The 15802-nt window shown below is 43.4% G+C and overlaps 1 protein-coding gene across 4 annotated transcripts in view; it reads left to right on the forward strand.

The window, feature by feature from the left end:
• Positions 1-427: 427 nt before the first annotated feature.
• KIF13B (kinesin family member 13B) overlaps positions 428-15802 on the forward strand; it is a 128205-nt gene continuing 112830 nt past the window's right edge. For all 4 annotated transcript variants that reach the window (XM_039383370.1, XM_027712435.2, XM_039383371.1 and 1 more), the window contains exons 1-2: positions 428-510; positions 10988-11081. In XM_039383370.1, the coding sequence (XP_039239304.1) occupies positions 456-510; positions 10988-11081 (149 nt within the window). In that variant the 5' untranslated portion in view covers positions 428-455. The remainder of the gene's footprint in view (positions 511-10987; positions 11082-15802) is intronic.

The raw sequence follows: 15802 nt of genomic DNA on the forward strand, positions 1-15802 counted from the left end.
CAAACTGACCGATTCTGGGATTCTCTGATTCTCTGATCAGACATCGGAAGGGGCTGCCCAGGGAGGTGGTGGAGTCCCCATCCCTGGAGTTGTTCAAGGAATGACTGGACGTGGCATTTAGTGCCACAGTGGAGTTGACAAGGTGGTGATCGGTCACAGGTTGGACTCGATTACCTCAGAGGGCTTTTCCAACCTGACTGATTCTGGGACGCAGCCAGTCTGCTTCCCACCCAGGCGGGGACACAGGGAAGAACTACATCTCCCAGCGCGCACCGCGGCGGCCCGCCGGGAGCAGGGAGGCGTGGCGCGGCCCGGTGCACGCCGGGAGTTGTAGTCCCGGCGGAATTGGCCCGGCGCGGCACCTCCCTCCGCGCCGCTCCTCCCCGTGCCCGGCTCTCCCTCCGCAGACGGAAGCCGGGCAGGGACGAGGGAGCCGGGAAAGCTGGAGCGGCAGGATGGGGGACTCCAAAGTGAAGGTGGCGGTGCGCGTCCGCCCCATGAACCGGCGAGGTGAGACCCTCCTTCCTCAGCGAACCCCCCGTTCCCTTCTCCTTCCCGAGAGCAACGCGGGACCCGGGGGTGCCAATCCATAGGGACAGGTGTCCGTAGGGACAGGTGTGCCCGAGGGTGGGTGTATCGGGGTGTGAGCATGTGTATTTATTTGTTCATTATAAATAAATACACCCTGTATAGGCACGGGTGGGTCCGTGAGCGAAGCCGCGCTGCGCTCGCCCCCCTCTCCTGCCGTCCCTTCTCTTAAATCTTCATAGTTTTGTGGCTTTTCTTTTCTCTCCTTGCGCACTTCACCCCTTCTCCACACCTCCTGCACCTGCTTTACAGCCGGGCTGTGCCCGGTTCCCGCTGGGAAAGCCCTTCCTTCTTCCTGCTTTGGGGTTTTGGGGGAAAAATTCCTCTTTTTCTGTATTTTGCCCCGTGTTAATCCATCCCGTCGCTCTCCAGCCCCTATTCCTGCCCCTCGGCGCTTGAGTGGGACGGATTTAACCCGATGACAGTGACACAGGGGCAAAAACAAGAAGGAAAATGGAGAAAAGGAAGCGTGAATTGACAAGAGAATATTTTTTTGTTGTTGTTGCTGGGTTGTTGGTGGTTTTTCCCCCCCCCCCCCTCCACGAAACTTGCCTAAGGGTTATGTTAATCAGACCGTGGTCTGGGCAGCTGTTTAAATGTTTATTACTTGTCTTAATTAGAAAAACTTGCTCTGGATGATGGGGAAGTGAGTATGAAAAGGCAGCTTCAGCCAAGGAATGGGAAGGTGAAGAAGGCAAAAATCCAAGAAACGTGTAGGGTGGCTTCCCCCCCCTATTCTCACAGGAGTATGCCAATAATTCCTTTTGGGGAAAGGGAATCCAGTGAAGTCAGTTTAATAGCTGAAGCAAAAAACAGGAGGGAGGGGGGAAACCCTTTATCTTCTACGTGATCTGAAACAAAGTAACTTTTTAATTCTTTTCAATTGGGAAAAAAAAAAAAAAGGTTAAATATTGAATACAGAGTTTCCATACCTTACAAAACGACAGCAGGGGAACGTTCTTGGAGTTCACAAGAGCTCTGGAGTCCCACTTCCAGAAAAAAAGATGGAGTTGATGTCTTTACAGTCTGGTGGGTTAGGGATATTTTGACCAAAACCTGCATTTTGTTAAACCTCAAGTCTCAGCTCTCAAAACTGAGGAGGGACCCATCCTTGTGGAGAATTGCTTGGAGGAAGTGGAGTGACAGCGTGGAAGAGTTGGTGGAAGCTGGGAGAGCAGCTGGAAGGTGGTGCCTGGTTTCAGTGACAGACGTGGGCTTTCCTCTTGCTCATGTCCCTTTCCTGTCATAGGTCATTTCCTTGGCTGTGCCCCAGGCACCTTCTGACTGGTTTACCCCCGGGATTAGACAGTAATTCCAGTGGGAAGGGACCTCTGGAGGTCTCTGGTCCAACGCACTGCTCAGAGCAGGCCAAATGAGATGAGGTTGCACAGGGCCTCCTTCACTGGAGCTGTGAATCCCCAGGGATGACTAATGCACCTCTCCCTCCCAAGTATATCCTACATCTGTTCCATCCTGAGTTTGTCCATGTGTCTGATTCCAGCCAGGGACTCAGTTCTGCAGGAAATATATGTGGGCAAGAAGTAAGGGAAGTAAAGGAATCTGGGAGAAGGGAAGATTGTATCTTGTTATCTGAGCTATTTCATGGAATCAGAGAATATCCTGAATTGAAAGAGACCTACAAGGACCATTGAAGTCCAACTTCTGGCTCTGTTTTATTCTCTCTAAACTTAACAATGTTATGGGCTGGAGGGGATGGCTGAGCCCTGGTTGTTAGGAGGTTGATCCAGGAGGGAGAGACATTTGTGTATCAGTCCTTGGTGCTCATCAGAGGGAAGAGGGACATGAACCCTTCACTCTTGGCACATTTCTTGGCAGTTTGCAGCTATTAATCATCCTGTTATTTGTAAGTGATACCTAAATCCATTTAAGTCTAGCCTAAAAGATCAATGTCTTTTTCTCTCTCAAACAACCAAAATGTCCTGGAACTGAGTTTTTTCCCAGCAGATTGTCACAGTCAGGTCTTAACAACTGTTAGCTCCATGTAGTATTTCTGATGCTCCTAGAATTTATACAAATAAACACTGATATCAAGGCTACTATTTTTCTTACCCGTTTAATCTGAAATTTAAGAATTTGTGCAACTGATTCTCTGAAGAGTCATCCACTTTTGAGGCTTCCGTGGCTCTGCTTTTTTAACAGGCTTTGAGGCCAGAGGCAGCTTTCCTGGAAGCTCTCTCATGCATACTTTGTTCTGAGCAGTATTTGTATGAAGTTCTGGGGCTTTGGACCTGAAGCAAGTATTTGTTTTCTTCAGGATCACGAGTAATGTTCTTTCCTTCCCTCTGCACCAAAGGGCTTAACATTGCAAACCTGTCAGACTGTGGAAACTTAAGCTTTGAAATATTCTCAGTGTTTACTTGTGGTGGTGGTGGTGGTTGTCTTTGGTGTTTGAATTATGAATTTCTTCAGGCAAGGGCTTATTAGGTTAATAAAAGTGGTGTGCTTAACTGTTACTCGTTTTTACAGCTCATAAAAGTATAATGGGTTCCTTCCATGCATGTGGAAGGGATTTCTCTATCAAATAGTTGGTTATTTATAGCACTCACATTTCAGGGTGTTTATACTGAGGGTCCTGCATCATTCTTACGCTCAGTGTGGTATCTATAAATTAAGTTTATAGTACTCATTTTTAGGGAGGGGAGGGATTTGTAATTGTACTTGGGTTTCCTGGTTTTGGTGTTTGGGTTTTTTTTGCATCTAGGCTACTTTTTTTTGCATCTTGCTTCAAATTAGACCCAATCCTACAAAGCCTGCATGGAAGCCTTGCTTTGGAAAGCCATTGCTGTGTCAATGTGGTTGCAGCACCACGTCTGAAGTTGGAGGCTCTGTTGGTTATCGACAGAGGCTCTTTTTTTTCCATCCTTTCTCCTTGGCAAACTGGGATCTTGATTAACAGGCTTTTATGAATTAAATAATCCAGCACTGTTTTGTTAGATAAGACAGTCTTCTATTTTCTTGGCTCTGTAATTCACTGAAGTATTTCCTAGTGCACTGCTTTATTCAGATGGGATCTTGATAACAATCAGGAAGTTCTTTTGCTGTTTTATTTCAGAGTTGCACTGGATTTCCTTTTATGAATGTGATGTTTGGCTTCTCTTAGCAGATATTCATTATACTTCAGGCAAATGCTGTGCAAACCATACCATGAAGCAAAGCAAATGACAGCTGGAGGCTTTTTAATTAAGATTCTTCTTACTGAACACTTTGTTTTCAGGTGATGTTGGGGTATAGGCATCACATAAGTACGTTTAAGTCCTTGGGTTTCCTTGTGCCTTTGAATCAATTCAGTGTAGCATTAATTAGTGCTGATAAAAGATGTTACATTTTAAAAGACTGCAATTTACACTCAAGGATATGGTCAATGGCACCTTAAGCCAGTCCAAGCTGCTGTTGTGTTGCTACATCTCACTTGGGTTAATACCTTTCTGTTTAAAAAAAAGGCAGGAAACGAACTGCCTGTGTCCTGGCAGGATTAAACTGTTCTAGGATTGTAGTGTAAGACCTACAGCTCCAGTTTAAACGTCTGGATTGCCTGTAAATTTGCATTCAGGTATCTATTATGTTAACATGTATATTTATCCAGGCTAGTTTCTGTGTTCAGACAGGGGTTTTCTCATGCTTTGGTGACCCAGGTTCTGTTTCCAGTGCTTGTAAGGAAGGAATTTGCTTCTCTGTCTGCACAAGCTTCTGACCATGGTGTCAGGTGGTAATTTTATGTCCTCCCACTCTTTGGAGGAGGTTGCATTTCCAGCCACTTGAAATGTTTTTAGGGTTGAGGTGAGGAGGTGGAGGTTGTTCCTATGTTTTTGTTTGTTTGGAGATGACAACAGAAACAATTTATCTATAAACTGGAGTTTGTGCAAGCCGGCTTATAAGATTAATTATGGTATTAGAGTGAGTGGAATGGCACCTGTTGTATCCTGATGGCAACATGGAAACCACAAGACTTTACCATTATCACGAGTGCCTAGAGTTTGGAATATTTCCTGGTGATTGCTGATAACCTATAAAAGTGTTTGTGGTACGAGCAGGATTAAGCTCGAGATACGGTGCCAAAAGGGTAAAGGATGCAGAGTTAATGTTTCATCTTGTCTTCCTCAGTGAGGCAATTGTATTTTAAAAACTCCTAAGGTGCTACAAGCTTCCTCCCCACAGCCAGAGACTCCCAGGCAGCCCAAGGTGGAAGCCACAAAGGCAAACAATTGTAGTGCTAATTACAGCTGAAGTGCAGGATGAGATTACCTGGCTGCTCTGGTTTCACAGCAGCTTGCTCCTCCTCGAGTCAACAGAAGATCAGGTGGACACGCTTTGAATAGTTCTGCCTTGGCTTTCGGGTTTGCATTTCATCCCTGTGAACTCCAAAGCCTGAAAGAAAGCAGCAGCCTGGAGTTGTGTGTTGAACTTCCTCAGCTCTCTGAGCTGCACCAGAGAGTCACTGGACTGAGTTACTCACTCAGTCCCCAAGAGCTGAGCAGCAGCAGAGCTGACTGTGAGTAAGGTTCATGTAAAGATACACCGAGGGCCTTTTACTAAAGCTGTTTGGGAAGCATTTTTCTTGCAGAGAATGAAACAGCAAAGGATCAAACTTATTTTTTAGCGTTCGGACAACGTAGCGTTAACGTGTGAGGGCGGCTTGATTTCATGTGCTCATGAGCTTGAGTTGACTTCCACCTCATCGACAAGCATTGTGTGCCCTTCCAGATGCTCTCATACATATTTAATGGGCTCTAATTGCTGCAAACTGAAATTTTCATGACTTATATTTGTGCAGTTTTCATGCAGCAGAGGAGCTTGAAAGATGCCTGTGTAGGGGAGATGTAAGGGACAAATCAAGTTGCTGTATTTCTGTCAGAATTTATCATCATTATGTCGTGTAATTAATGCCCTAAAAGTGCTTTTACACTGTTTTTTCTATATAAGCTCTTAGCGTTGTCATGTGGATGCAAGTTATTTTCACTCATATAGTCAGTTTTTCATTTATTTGTGTTGGCTCCTACGTAGCAAAGGGCAAAGAGAAAAGTCACTCCTAGGAAACAAATGTTGGCAGGGAATCTTGAGGACTTGCCTTTGAACTTACTTTCACATGTCTTTTTCAAACAAAAACAAAAATCTAACCCCCCCCCCAAAAAAACCCAACAAAATAAAACCACCCCCCAAACAACAGCTTCTCTTTTTTTTTTTTTAGTTGGCATTTATTTAATTTGTGTGATAAACAAACTTTTAAATATTTTTCGATTACTATTTAAACATCTCAGCGTTATTGCCATTTGCTTTTGGAGACCAAGAAAAGTACAAGGAACCAACTGTAATTTCTTATTCAGTGCAACTTGAAGGCTCAGGCCACAACATTCCAGTTCTAACCTTCAAGGGAATGTTAATCTCCTGAAAATCTACTGGCAATTTAAAATATAAAATTTCTATCGTCTGTCTTTACAGGAGATTATTCTGAGCTTTTGTATCTGGGGCCAATTTTGGCTTATGAGCTTAGTACATGCACTTTAAACCTTTCACATTTTATTTTTTATACTTCAGTTGGCTTCCCTAGCTTTTGTGAAACTCGACAAGAGCTGTTGTGCTGGTTCCCAGTGACTCTACAGAGCTGGATGTCCATCTCCAAGGGGTCCTGGGGTGTCAGTGCTGCCCTAAACCTCGTAGTGGAACCAGGGGGAATCTGTCACAGCTTTTATTTGACCTGTGTTGTAACACCAGGTTCAGATCTTTGTTTCATTGGGGTTTAGGATCAAATGGTATTTGAAAGGGCTGAAAAACTGTCAACCTTCGTAAACCAGCTTGTTAAATTGAGATCTAATGGGAAAATTCATATGGCAATAAAAGCTCTTGATTAATTGGGAAGTGCTTTCCCTTAATTCATAGAATCCCAGAATGGTTTGGGTGGGAAGGGACCTTAAAGCTCATCTTGTTCCACTCCCTGCCATGGGCAGGAACACCTTCCTCTAGCCCAGGTTGCTCCAATCCCCATCCAACCTGGCCTTGGACACTTCCAGGGATGGGGCAGCCACAGCTTCTCTGGGCAACCTGTGCCAGGACCTCCCCACCCTCCTAGCCAAGAATTCCTTCCCAATATCCCGTCTCTCCCTGCCCTCTGACAGTGTGAACCCATTCCCCCTTGTCCTGTCCCTCCATCCCTTGTCCAAATCCCTCTCCATCTCTCTTGGAGCCCCTTTAGGCTCTGGAAGGCTGCCATCATCATATAAAATGTGAAAAAATGGGTATATAAAGAGGAAAATATGGAAGGTCACATAAGTTGTAACAGACTTTTCATCTTTCCTGGCTGTGATACTAAAAACCTTTAGTTCCAGACTCCAGTTTAAACCATTGCAGGCTGACTTATTTACTGTGTCATCTTTCATTTTAAGACTGTTTCATGCTGCCCTGTAAAAGCTCTCTGTTAGGATCATTTTGTTTGGTTCTGAAATACAGTAACCTTAAAATGGGATGGGTTTTTAGGGTAGTGGCTGAAAAAGGTGGCAGTTCAAGTGTGGGTTTTTTTGTGATGCAGCCTGAGTTTGATCCGTGTCTTACTGGAGTGAGTTGGGTGTAACATTATCCAGCCTGTGCAGCTCATCTTTGAAAACAGTTCCCTACCTGATCCATAAGCAAAGATAGAGATTTCTCAGAGGTCAAAACAGCTGACATTTTCCAAAATACTTCTCTCCCCTTCCCCCAGGATTCACATCCCCTCCTTGTCCCTGCCCCAAACCTGCTTGGTTCATTTTAAAGTTGCACCTTTGCTGGTGTTTCCTAACCCTGTTGTGGAAAATCTGCTGGGGTGAGTTTATGATTACCAGCCTCGTGACTGCTATTACAGAGGGAATTTAAACTCCTACCTGTTGTGGGGATGGACCAGTGCCTGCTGAATCCATTCCATGTGGTGTTAGGCTGCTCCTGGCTTTGCTTTTCCAGCTCTCTCTCGCTTGCTGACTTTTCCACCCTGTTTGAAACACACCGAATTTCTTAGGCCAGTGAAAAAGCCCAGAGTCATATGGGTAGAATGAATTATTTTTGCAACACCCATAAGGCTTTTATCCAAAGGCATAATAGTAATTTTGGATTTACACAAGAGTGGTTTCAGCTGAGATCTACATTGCCCGAATCCCAGTTTTTATCATCCTAGAAAAGTCTTGTGGGGAGTTGAAAAATCAAGGGAGAGTGGCTTCCTTCAACCCCCACCTTCCAGTTTTACAAGTAAAATAAAAACTCATCCAAGAGACTCTCTGTGAGTAGCTTGGACACACAGGACTTAACAATTATTCCTGCACTCAGCCCAGCTTTGCTTAACACTTCCATGGCTGTGAAATGTAAATGATACGTGTTACCCTTTTATTATGGATGTCACAGCTCTCTTACTCCAAAGCTGTGAAAGAGAGACTTTCATTCCCTGCAATAAATGTTTCTTGATGTTGGGAGTTGGAGTTTTAATTCTTCAAAGAGCAATTAGCTGATTAGTTGCTTGATTTGCTGAAGCAAATGAGGAGTTGATTGTGTTTGCTCATGACTGAAGGTAGGAACAGGTTGGCAGTAATAATGGGGGAGATTTTATTTTTGTTTGAGAGGCAGGATTTGGGATAAATGTCCAAAGTTTGACAGTGAGCCACTTCTGTCATCTTTTAACTTCTCCTAAATTTTGTGCTGCCTGAAAAAACACCTGTATTATAGGTGGAAAAAATAATAATACCATGCTTCAACAAGTGAGTCCTTACTACAGGATGAATTAATTGGGTTTTTTTGATGTGCATGGTTATCATCTTATCTTGGTGCATCCTGATTTTCCTTGTTCAGGAGCAGCAGGTACACAGCTTACCTGGGAGACACTGAAACTAGTAAAAGTAAGGGTGGAGTTCCTTGTGTGATCATATCCAAAAGAGCAGGCAGATAATTTGACTATAAGGCCAACCTGCTTAAGTGATATTAAAAACTTAATGAGGTGGAAATTATGATGATATAAGTTTCAGCAGTGGCTAATGTAAGATTCATCTCTCAATTTACTGGAAGCATTAAAGAAATCAGAAACCTGTCAAAGAACATGGTTTGTAATAGAGCCAGAATTTGTAGAAAGTGTGTGATGTGCTATTAAATCAGGATTTAAACTGTTTCCTCGGCTAAAAGGAGAGTTGCCATGTGAGCCTTTGGCCAGGGTAACTGGGATAAGCAGCCTTAAGGCTGTCTGGATGCACGACCCAGCTTAGAGGCTCAATATAACTGTTTCTTAGGGGTTTATTTCATGTGACACCATGAACTGATGGAGCAGTTCAACCCTGCTGGGACAAGGTCTCTTCCCTCTGTACAGGTCTACCCACTGTTTGCATGGCCTTTGTCCTTCTGAGCTGTCACTGGGCTGATGGAGCTTTCCACATCCATTTTCATGTTGGGTAGTTTTCTGCTGTTGAAGCAACTTGAAGTGACTTGCAGAGGAGTCTGCTGAGCCACAGGCACAGGAAGGAAGGGCTGAGACCTCTGTGTTTGGCAATAGCTGTTAGTTTGGCTCACCCCATCTTTGTCAAGCTGTGCTGTCTGTCACACCAAGGTGAGGGATTTGAACGTTACCTGTGTCAGGGTGATAATCAGACAAGGTGTGTTGCACAAGACAAATTGGCTTTGAATCTTTCCTTCTTTTCCTGTGAGGACATTTGACTTGAAGGAAGTCTCATATCCTGCCTGTGTGCTTCCTTAAGGGTATTTCCCAAAGAATACAGGTAAGTAAGACCGTGAGTTCACTGGGCAGTCATGGATGCAAAACCTGCCATGGGCATCTCAGGAGATGGATTAAAAACGTGACAGAGACCATGCTGCTTACAGGCAGCGTGTGCAGACCTTACGCTTTGCATGAGGCAGGTAAAAACCTCCCTCAGTAGCTGGGAAAAGCAGGTCAGTGCAACACAGAATGTTAATCACTAACCAGCCAGCCCGAGATAAAGTGCCTTGTCGGATATGGGACGTACGAGGAGTATGGTTTCATCTAAGCAAGCATGTATTGCATATTAATGATGGGTAAATTGGCTTTCAGGGTGTGGAGAGAAATTAAAATAAACACTGCCTTCTGGAACTTGTCTGGCTCTTCCTTCTGCAAAAGCACAGGGTAATAACAGAGGAGCAGTTTTGCTCAGAAGGATTTCAGTTCCATGTGACTGCCTGCTATGACCAGTAACCTCGAGCTTTGCCTTTCTTTGTTGAGTGTCAAGCAGCAAAAAGCTGTAACGTTTCTTTCAAAAAATTGCCATGCAAGAAACTCCCTCTGATTATGTTTTTTAGCAGGAGCAAAAAAGGTGCTGTGCAATAATCAAGATCTGCAGTCTTTGCCTGGGAGATTTTCAGTCTGAGTTTATAAGGTGCCGTAAGGTGAAAGAGCAAGTACAGGTGACACAGAGGAGGAAAGAGCAGAGATGAAGGAGGATGAGGATTATAATTAACATGATTAGACACGAGCTCATTTTGGTGATTCAGCTGAGGTGTTGAACCCTGTGTGGAGGTTGTTCAGCGTAGCCCCTCGTCATCCTGGCGGGGTGTGAGCAGTGTCGTTGTGTGTTCATTGGAATCAGCACTTGGATGCACTTTCCAGGGTCTGTGTCATAAGGCCTGACTTTTTGGTGTCCAGGCCCTCTGTCCTGGCTGTCTGTGGGCAAGCGGCGTGTGCTTCATTTCATATCTAACTGCATTTGTCACTGGGTGGATACTTTGGACTGTTGTCAGTGTTATCTGAACCTTTTATTTTGCTTTCCCCGCCTCTACGGCCGAGAATTCTCATACCCACCAAATATCCTTATTACTCATCGTCCACATCCCATTGCTGAGCGTCCTTTGGAAAAGCTGGGCTTTCCAGCTGACTGGGAGCCCGTGGGGGGAAGGACAAGCCCTTTTTCTACGTGCTCACACCTAAATTATTTTTGATGGGACTTGAATTTCTCGGAGCAGGTGCCCCAGGACTGACAGCTGGCACCACACGCCGCGGTATCACAACAGTGGCCGGGGAAAATGTGCTGCAGATGGCAGGGGCAGCTTTCCCCTGCGAGCTGGGAGGCATTGAGGGAGCAATAAGAAGAGCTGTCAAAGTGGTACCATGCCTAAATGGTTCTTTTCCCCCAGAAGAAATTTCATACTGCCCTTGTATATGCTGATTGTCCTTCAGTGAAACCTAAGTGCTCTTTCTTGTTTTGAAAAGAGTGCTTGCTTTAAAGCTGGACAGGATCCATCCCATCAGAATATGCCTAGAAGTGGAATTTGGCAATAGTCCTGTTTCTATTCTCTAGCTGATGGGTGGCTGTCAGACTGCATGAATAAATTTGGTGTCTGGAGGAAGTAATGGTGTATATAATCCCAGTGCTTTAGGAGCAGCACTTGACACTCTCTCATTTCTTTATAGAGCTTGATCTGCATACAAAATGTGTGGTGGATGTGGATGCAAACAAGGTTATTCTTCATCCTGTAAACACCAACCTTTCAAAAGGAGATGCCAGGTAAGATTTTTTGAATTAGGAAGGTCGGGTTTCGTAAATTAAATATGAGCCTAACAACTAGGAAATGTAGGCCTTGATAGAAAGCTTTCAGTTTAAAAAATAATATATATTCTTTCTGCAGTGTAATTGCCATCATCCATAAAATAAGGCTGATTTTGTCACGCTGGGAAGTTGCTTTGAAAACCTTGTGCTTTCTGCATTTGCTTCCTGTTCTCCACAATGTTTTAGTGGTTATGGGTCCATGAACTATTTAACTTTTTTTCTCCTAATGCTGTTATGAAAAACAGGAGAAATTTAAATCTGCAAAAGAATTTGAGCGGGGCCCAGTTTGTCATTTTGGGATGAAATTAATTTTCACAGTTATTTTCTCATAATGGGTCATGGTGTAAGAAGGGGAATGGGAACACGCTGGAGAGGTTTAGCTCCAGGAGTTTCTTGACAGTGGGGCATTCCATGCATCAAAAATCCTTGGAAAAGTGAGTAAGGGTAGGGATCAGTTCGTGTCGGAACAAATCCGTTAAACTACTGTGAAACTGAAAAGTCATGTAATAATTGATAGAGTTAAGGTTGTGGCTGTTTAATTTATTGCTTGATGCCAGGGGAGGAAATGAAAAAATGTGTGCATGAAACAAAATAACAGGGGTGCAGGAAAAGGCAAAACCTGTTACTGGATATCTACAATCATCTGTTTTCTGGGGAAAAAAAGGAAGAGGTAAGGGTAAAAGTAAAAAGTAAGGGTAACAGAAAGGAGAAAAAACCCCCAGTTAAACACATAGAAGAGCTGTGTTTAAATTTTCATGTGAAGCTGAACTGTATATCAGTTGTCAGTAGAAGTATTCATTAACTGATCTCTGATAATTTAAGGTTCTCAAACCCAAGTGGTAGTAAATGGAAAAGCAAAGAGATCATCAGGTGAAATATTTACTTTCTATTGTCATTAGCTGAGAGATTTATTACAGACAGTGGGACTGGAGCTTTAATAAGTTACTTAAAATCAAACAGGCTCTGTGTGTGTGTGGGGGGGGTGTTTTTGTTTGTGTCGGTATCCACCTCCTCCAGAAACACGTGTATTGTTCAGCTGCCAAAAACCTGCGTTGATTTGAGCCTTTAAACCAGCTAAAAATGGCAGGAAATTGAGATTCTCAGAAGCTGAGTCGGCCACAGCTGGATTAAAAATGTTACTCATAGTTTCTCTAAAACGTGGCAACCAGTCAAATGCATGGTTTATCCTCCCTAATGTGTGTTTAAAAATGTTCATAGAGCAAACACATCATGCAAATCATGCCCCTTGGCAAGGGAGGGATGGGTTGGCAGTGGTGTTGAGGTCCCAGACAAGGTGGTGAGCTCAGTGTGAGAATCCAGCCTGGGAGAGCAAAGAATACTTCATTTGCATCCTCACAAATAGCCATTGCTAATCTAGGCAGGAAGCATAGGAAAGTTATATGGGGTGATTTAACAGCAGAGGGAAACGTGGAGGCCCATGAACTGCACTAAAGGTTTGCCTGCAAATGGTGGGACGACATATCTCAAAAATATAATCTCAGAAACACAGTTGGGTTTGGAACAGGGTCCTATCCAGCACATCATACCCTTGGGAGGCTGCTGCTGAATTGTCTTGGCTTCTGCAGCTCAGTCAGAGCAGTCTTAAATATCAGCTCAAGGAAAAGGTTAGTCTTAGTTACAGGTTTTCTAAGTTTTGGGGGTGAATTCACCTTCAGGTTCTGCTTCTGTTTCCAGATCCATCAACTACTTTTCCTTGCATTACAAAATCATTCCTTCTGATTTCAGACTGTTTTAGTGTCTAAAGTGAGCTGGAGGAGTTCTGGCAAACACAGAGTGCTCTTCACAGGGAAAAGAAAAGTAAATACTACTGTAAATACACTGTTTAGGTGCTCGCAAGGCAGGACAGGTTTGAAAACCTTAAGAGCTTTCCTGTGTTTCTCATTAAGATGCCAAAGTCAATTTGGGAATTGGGAAAAGAATTTTAGAAACAGAACTCTGTGCTGTCACATCCCCACTTGTCATGACTCAGCCGTGCTCTGGCAGGGAGTGACATTTGGAAAAACAACCCATGACTTTTGGAAATACGTGGGGGTTTTTTTTCCCCCACTTCCATCCTTTCTGGGAGAAACCAAGTCTGGGAGATGGGTGGGTGTAAATAAATACCCCAGCTTGGGGTGTTTGGGGCCTGACTGCTGGAGGTAGCAAATTGTGTCGATATAATTACCACTGAAACGTTTTCAGGTCTTCAGAAAAGTGTCTCCACTGTTTCAGATGTGGCGTTAAAAATTAAGGAATGTTCTGAAAATCCAGGTGGTAACTGATGGACCTCATTTTCTCTATGAACTGAATATATTATTTACACATTTCTCTAGAGACTTGAGGGTTAGTAAGTAGATGTAAAACACTCTTAAAAAAGAAGTCCCTTTTCATATGGCTTCAAAAACCTGGCATTCTCTTGTTATTCCTTAACCAAGAAATGACCTTTCCTGAGGTAGAGCAAGGCAGCAGTTATTTTATTGAGCAATCCTTGATGGGCTTGTGCAGGTTTCAGTAACCTGATCACGTACAAAAGATCAATTTTTAAATCTGTGTATGACCTCCAGGTGTTGCCACTAACCTTGGCCTATTGGGGGGTGGGTTTGGTTGAGCTGAGTGAAAATTAAAATTACACTGTGTGGAAACGGTCAGGCTTTTCTTTAGCTGCTTTCACAAAATTATTTGTGACAGAGCTTCGAGTTTTGTCACAATTTTCCCCAGATGACCTTTGATGTAAATGAAAATATCCCCTCTTGAGGATGTGTGAACCTCCAGGATGGATAATATCATTAGCATGACTTGTCCCCTCTTTTGTTTGCCCTTGCTGAGCTGTCTGTTCTCTGCTCTCCCTGTTGCAAAGGTCAAGGCTAAAGTTCCTTTATCAACTCAGGGTTTACTCTGTGCTGCAAAGATTACTCACAGCATTATTGCTCGGTGGCTGGGGCTTGGGAGAGGGTGTGAACTCATTTTGATTGAAGTGAATAGATAAGTCCTGGGCAACAATTGGAATGTTTATAGGAATTCATTTTTTTGGAAAACCTCCAAACAGACTCTAATTACTCCAGGTTCCTTTACAGCCATTTTTTTTTTTTTAACTATCAATTTGCTTGTGCTGTAATTTTGTATTTCCCAAACAAAACCTCATAAAAAGACTTGAATTTTTTTTTTTTTTTTTGACAGGTCAGACAAAGAAGTTTTATTATATCTTGCAGGCATAACTGTAATTGATGTGTAAGTGATATGAGCTCAGAGATCAGTTGTGTATTAGTCTGGCACAGGCCTATGAATCAGCCTTGATATTTGTAAAGCAAAGCATTCATTAAATCTGCCCAACAAACCACCTCTGAGCCTTTTTATTAAGAGAAAATGCATAAAAATGAAACAAGGGCTGACTTCACTGTACTTTTGTTGCACTTGGAGGTTTCTAGCTGCTTTCCCTCTTGTTTTGCAGAACAGAGATTCCAAAGACTGGCACAGGGTAAAAACTCTTCCAAGGAGTGAGTGCAGCTAAATGAAGCTGACAAGTGTGTTAAACCAGGCTGGGTTTTTCCTTTTCAGCTATTGTAATGTCTTTATAATTACTGCTTTGTAGTAGATAATTCAATAAATGAGGATATTTATTGAAGATTTGCTTTTAAGGTATCTGTTTCTGGATTTAAACCGGTTTGCTTTTGTGTACCCACACAGACAATGTTTTTGGTTGTGAAGCTGTGATGTTTAAACTCAATTTGGTTGTTTTTAAGGAGTTCTGGAAATGGAGAAGGGGTTTGTTATTATCTTAGACTTGAGGATTTTTGTAGCCTTGCAGCAGCTGAGCTTGATGATTCCTGCTTTGAGGAGGAACTGGATGAAGTCCAAGTATATTTTACTTAAAAAGGAATATTTTTATAAGATTCCTCTGCCATTCCAGTTCCCATATTCTTTCCAAGACAAATGGAGAAGGTTGTGGGGAGATGGAGCAACCTGGGATAGTGGAAGGTCTCCCTGCCCATGGCAGGGGGGTGGAATGGGATGAGCTTTAAGGACCCCTCCCACCCAAACCATTCCAGGATTCAAGCAGATAATAAATTGCTGATTTCAGGTGAGTGCTGGAATTCAGGGAGTGGTTGGGTTGAAGTGAACAACCCAGTGTGTTAAAACTTTCCATAGTTTGTCTTTGGACTGAAGTTTTTTCTTCTTACAAAGAACCTTTTAATCCTTTTAAAGAAGAAATGAAGATTAGGACCAATTCTGGCAAAGATTTAGGTATTGAAAAAATGCTGCCAGAAAACAAGTATTGGAGTCTCAAGGACTAAGCAACCTTCGTTCACTTGTTTTGAAGGGTTAAGTGTGAAGTGAACAAATGGTAGCAAACACATGGAATTTTAAATTTTAAAACAAATAGAACGGGGTGTCCTTGCAAGCCCACACGAGCTCCCTGCTCCCCTCTAGCCTGGAATCTTGTGATGTGGAGGCAGGAGCATGTGGAGAGGCAGGATAAGCTCCTGCTTGGCACAGCCTGGGCAGTTACACAAGGTTGGGGCTGCACAGAGCAAGGTGAAGCCGCCTTTCACCTGCCTGGGATGTGTGGGAGACTCCTTAGCGTGACTCAAGGACTTCCCTTAAAGCTGCCTAAAAGCTGAAAATAAGTCCTGACTTACCAGGTCTTGCTGTGGGGAGCGTTGCAGACCTTGTGCTCCCTT

The sequence above is a fragment of the Pipra filicauda genome, unplaced genomic scaffold, assembly GCF_003945595.2.
Source record: "Pipra filicauda isolate LSUMZ 115617 unplaced genomic scaffold, ASM394559v2 scaffold307_size998922_pilon, whole genome shotgun sequence".
NCBI lineage: Eukaryota > Metazoa > Chordata > Aves > Passeriformes > Pipridae > Pipra > Pipra filicauda.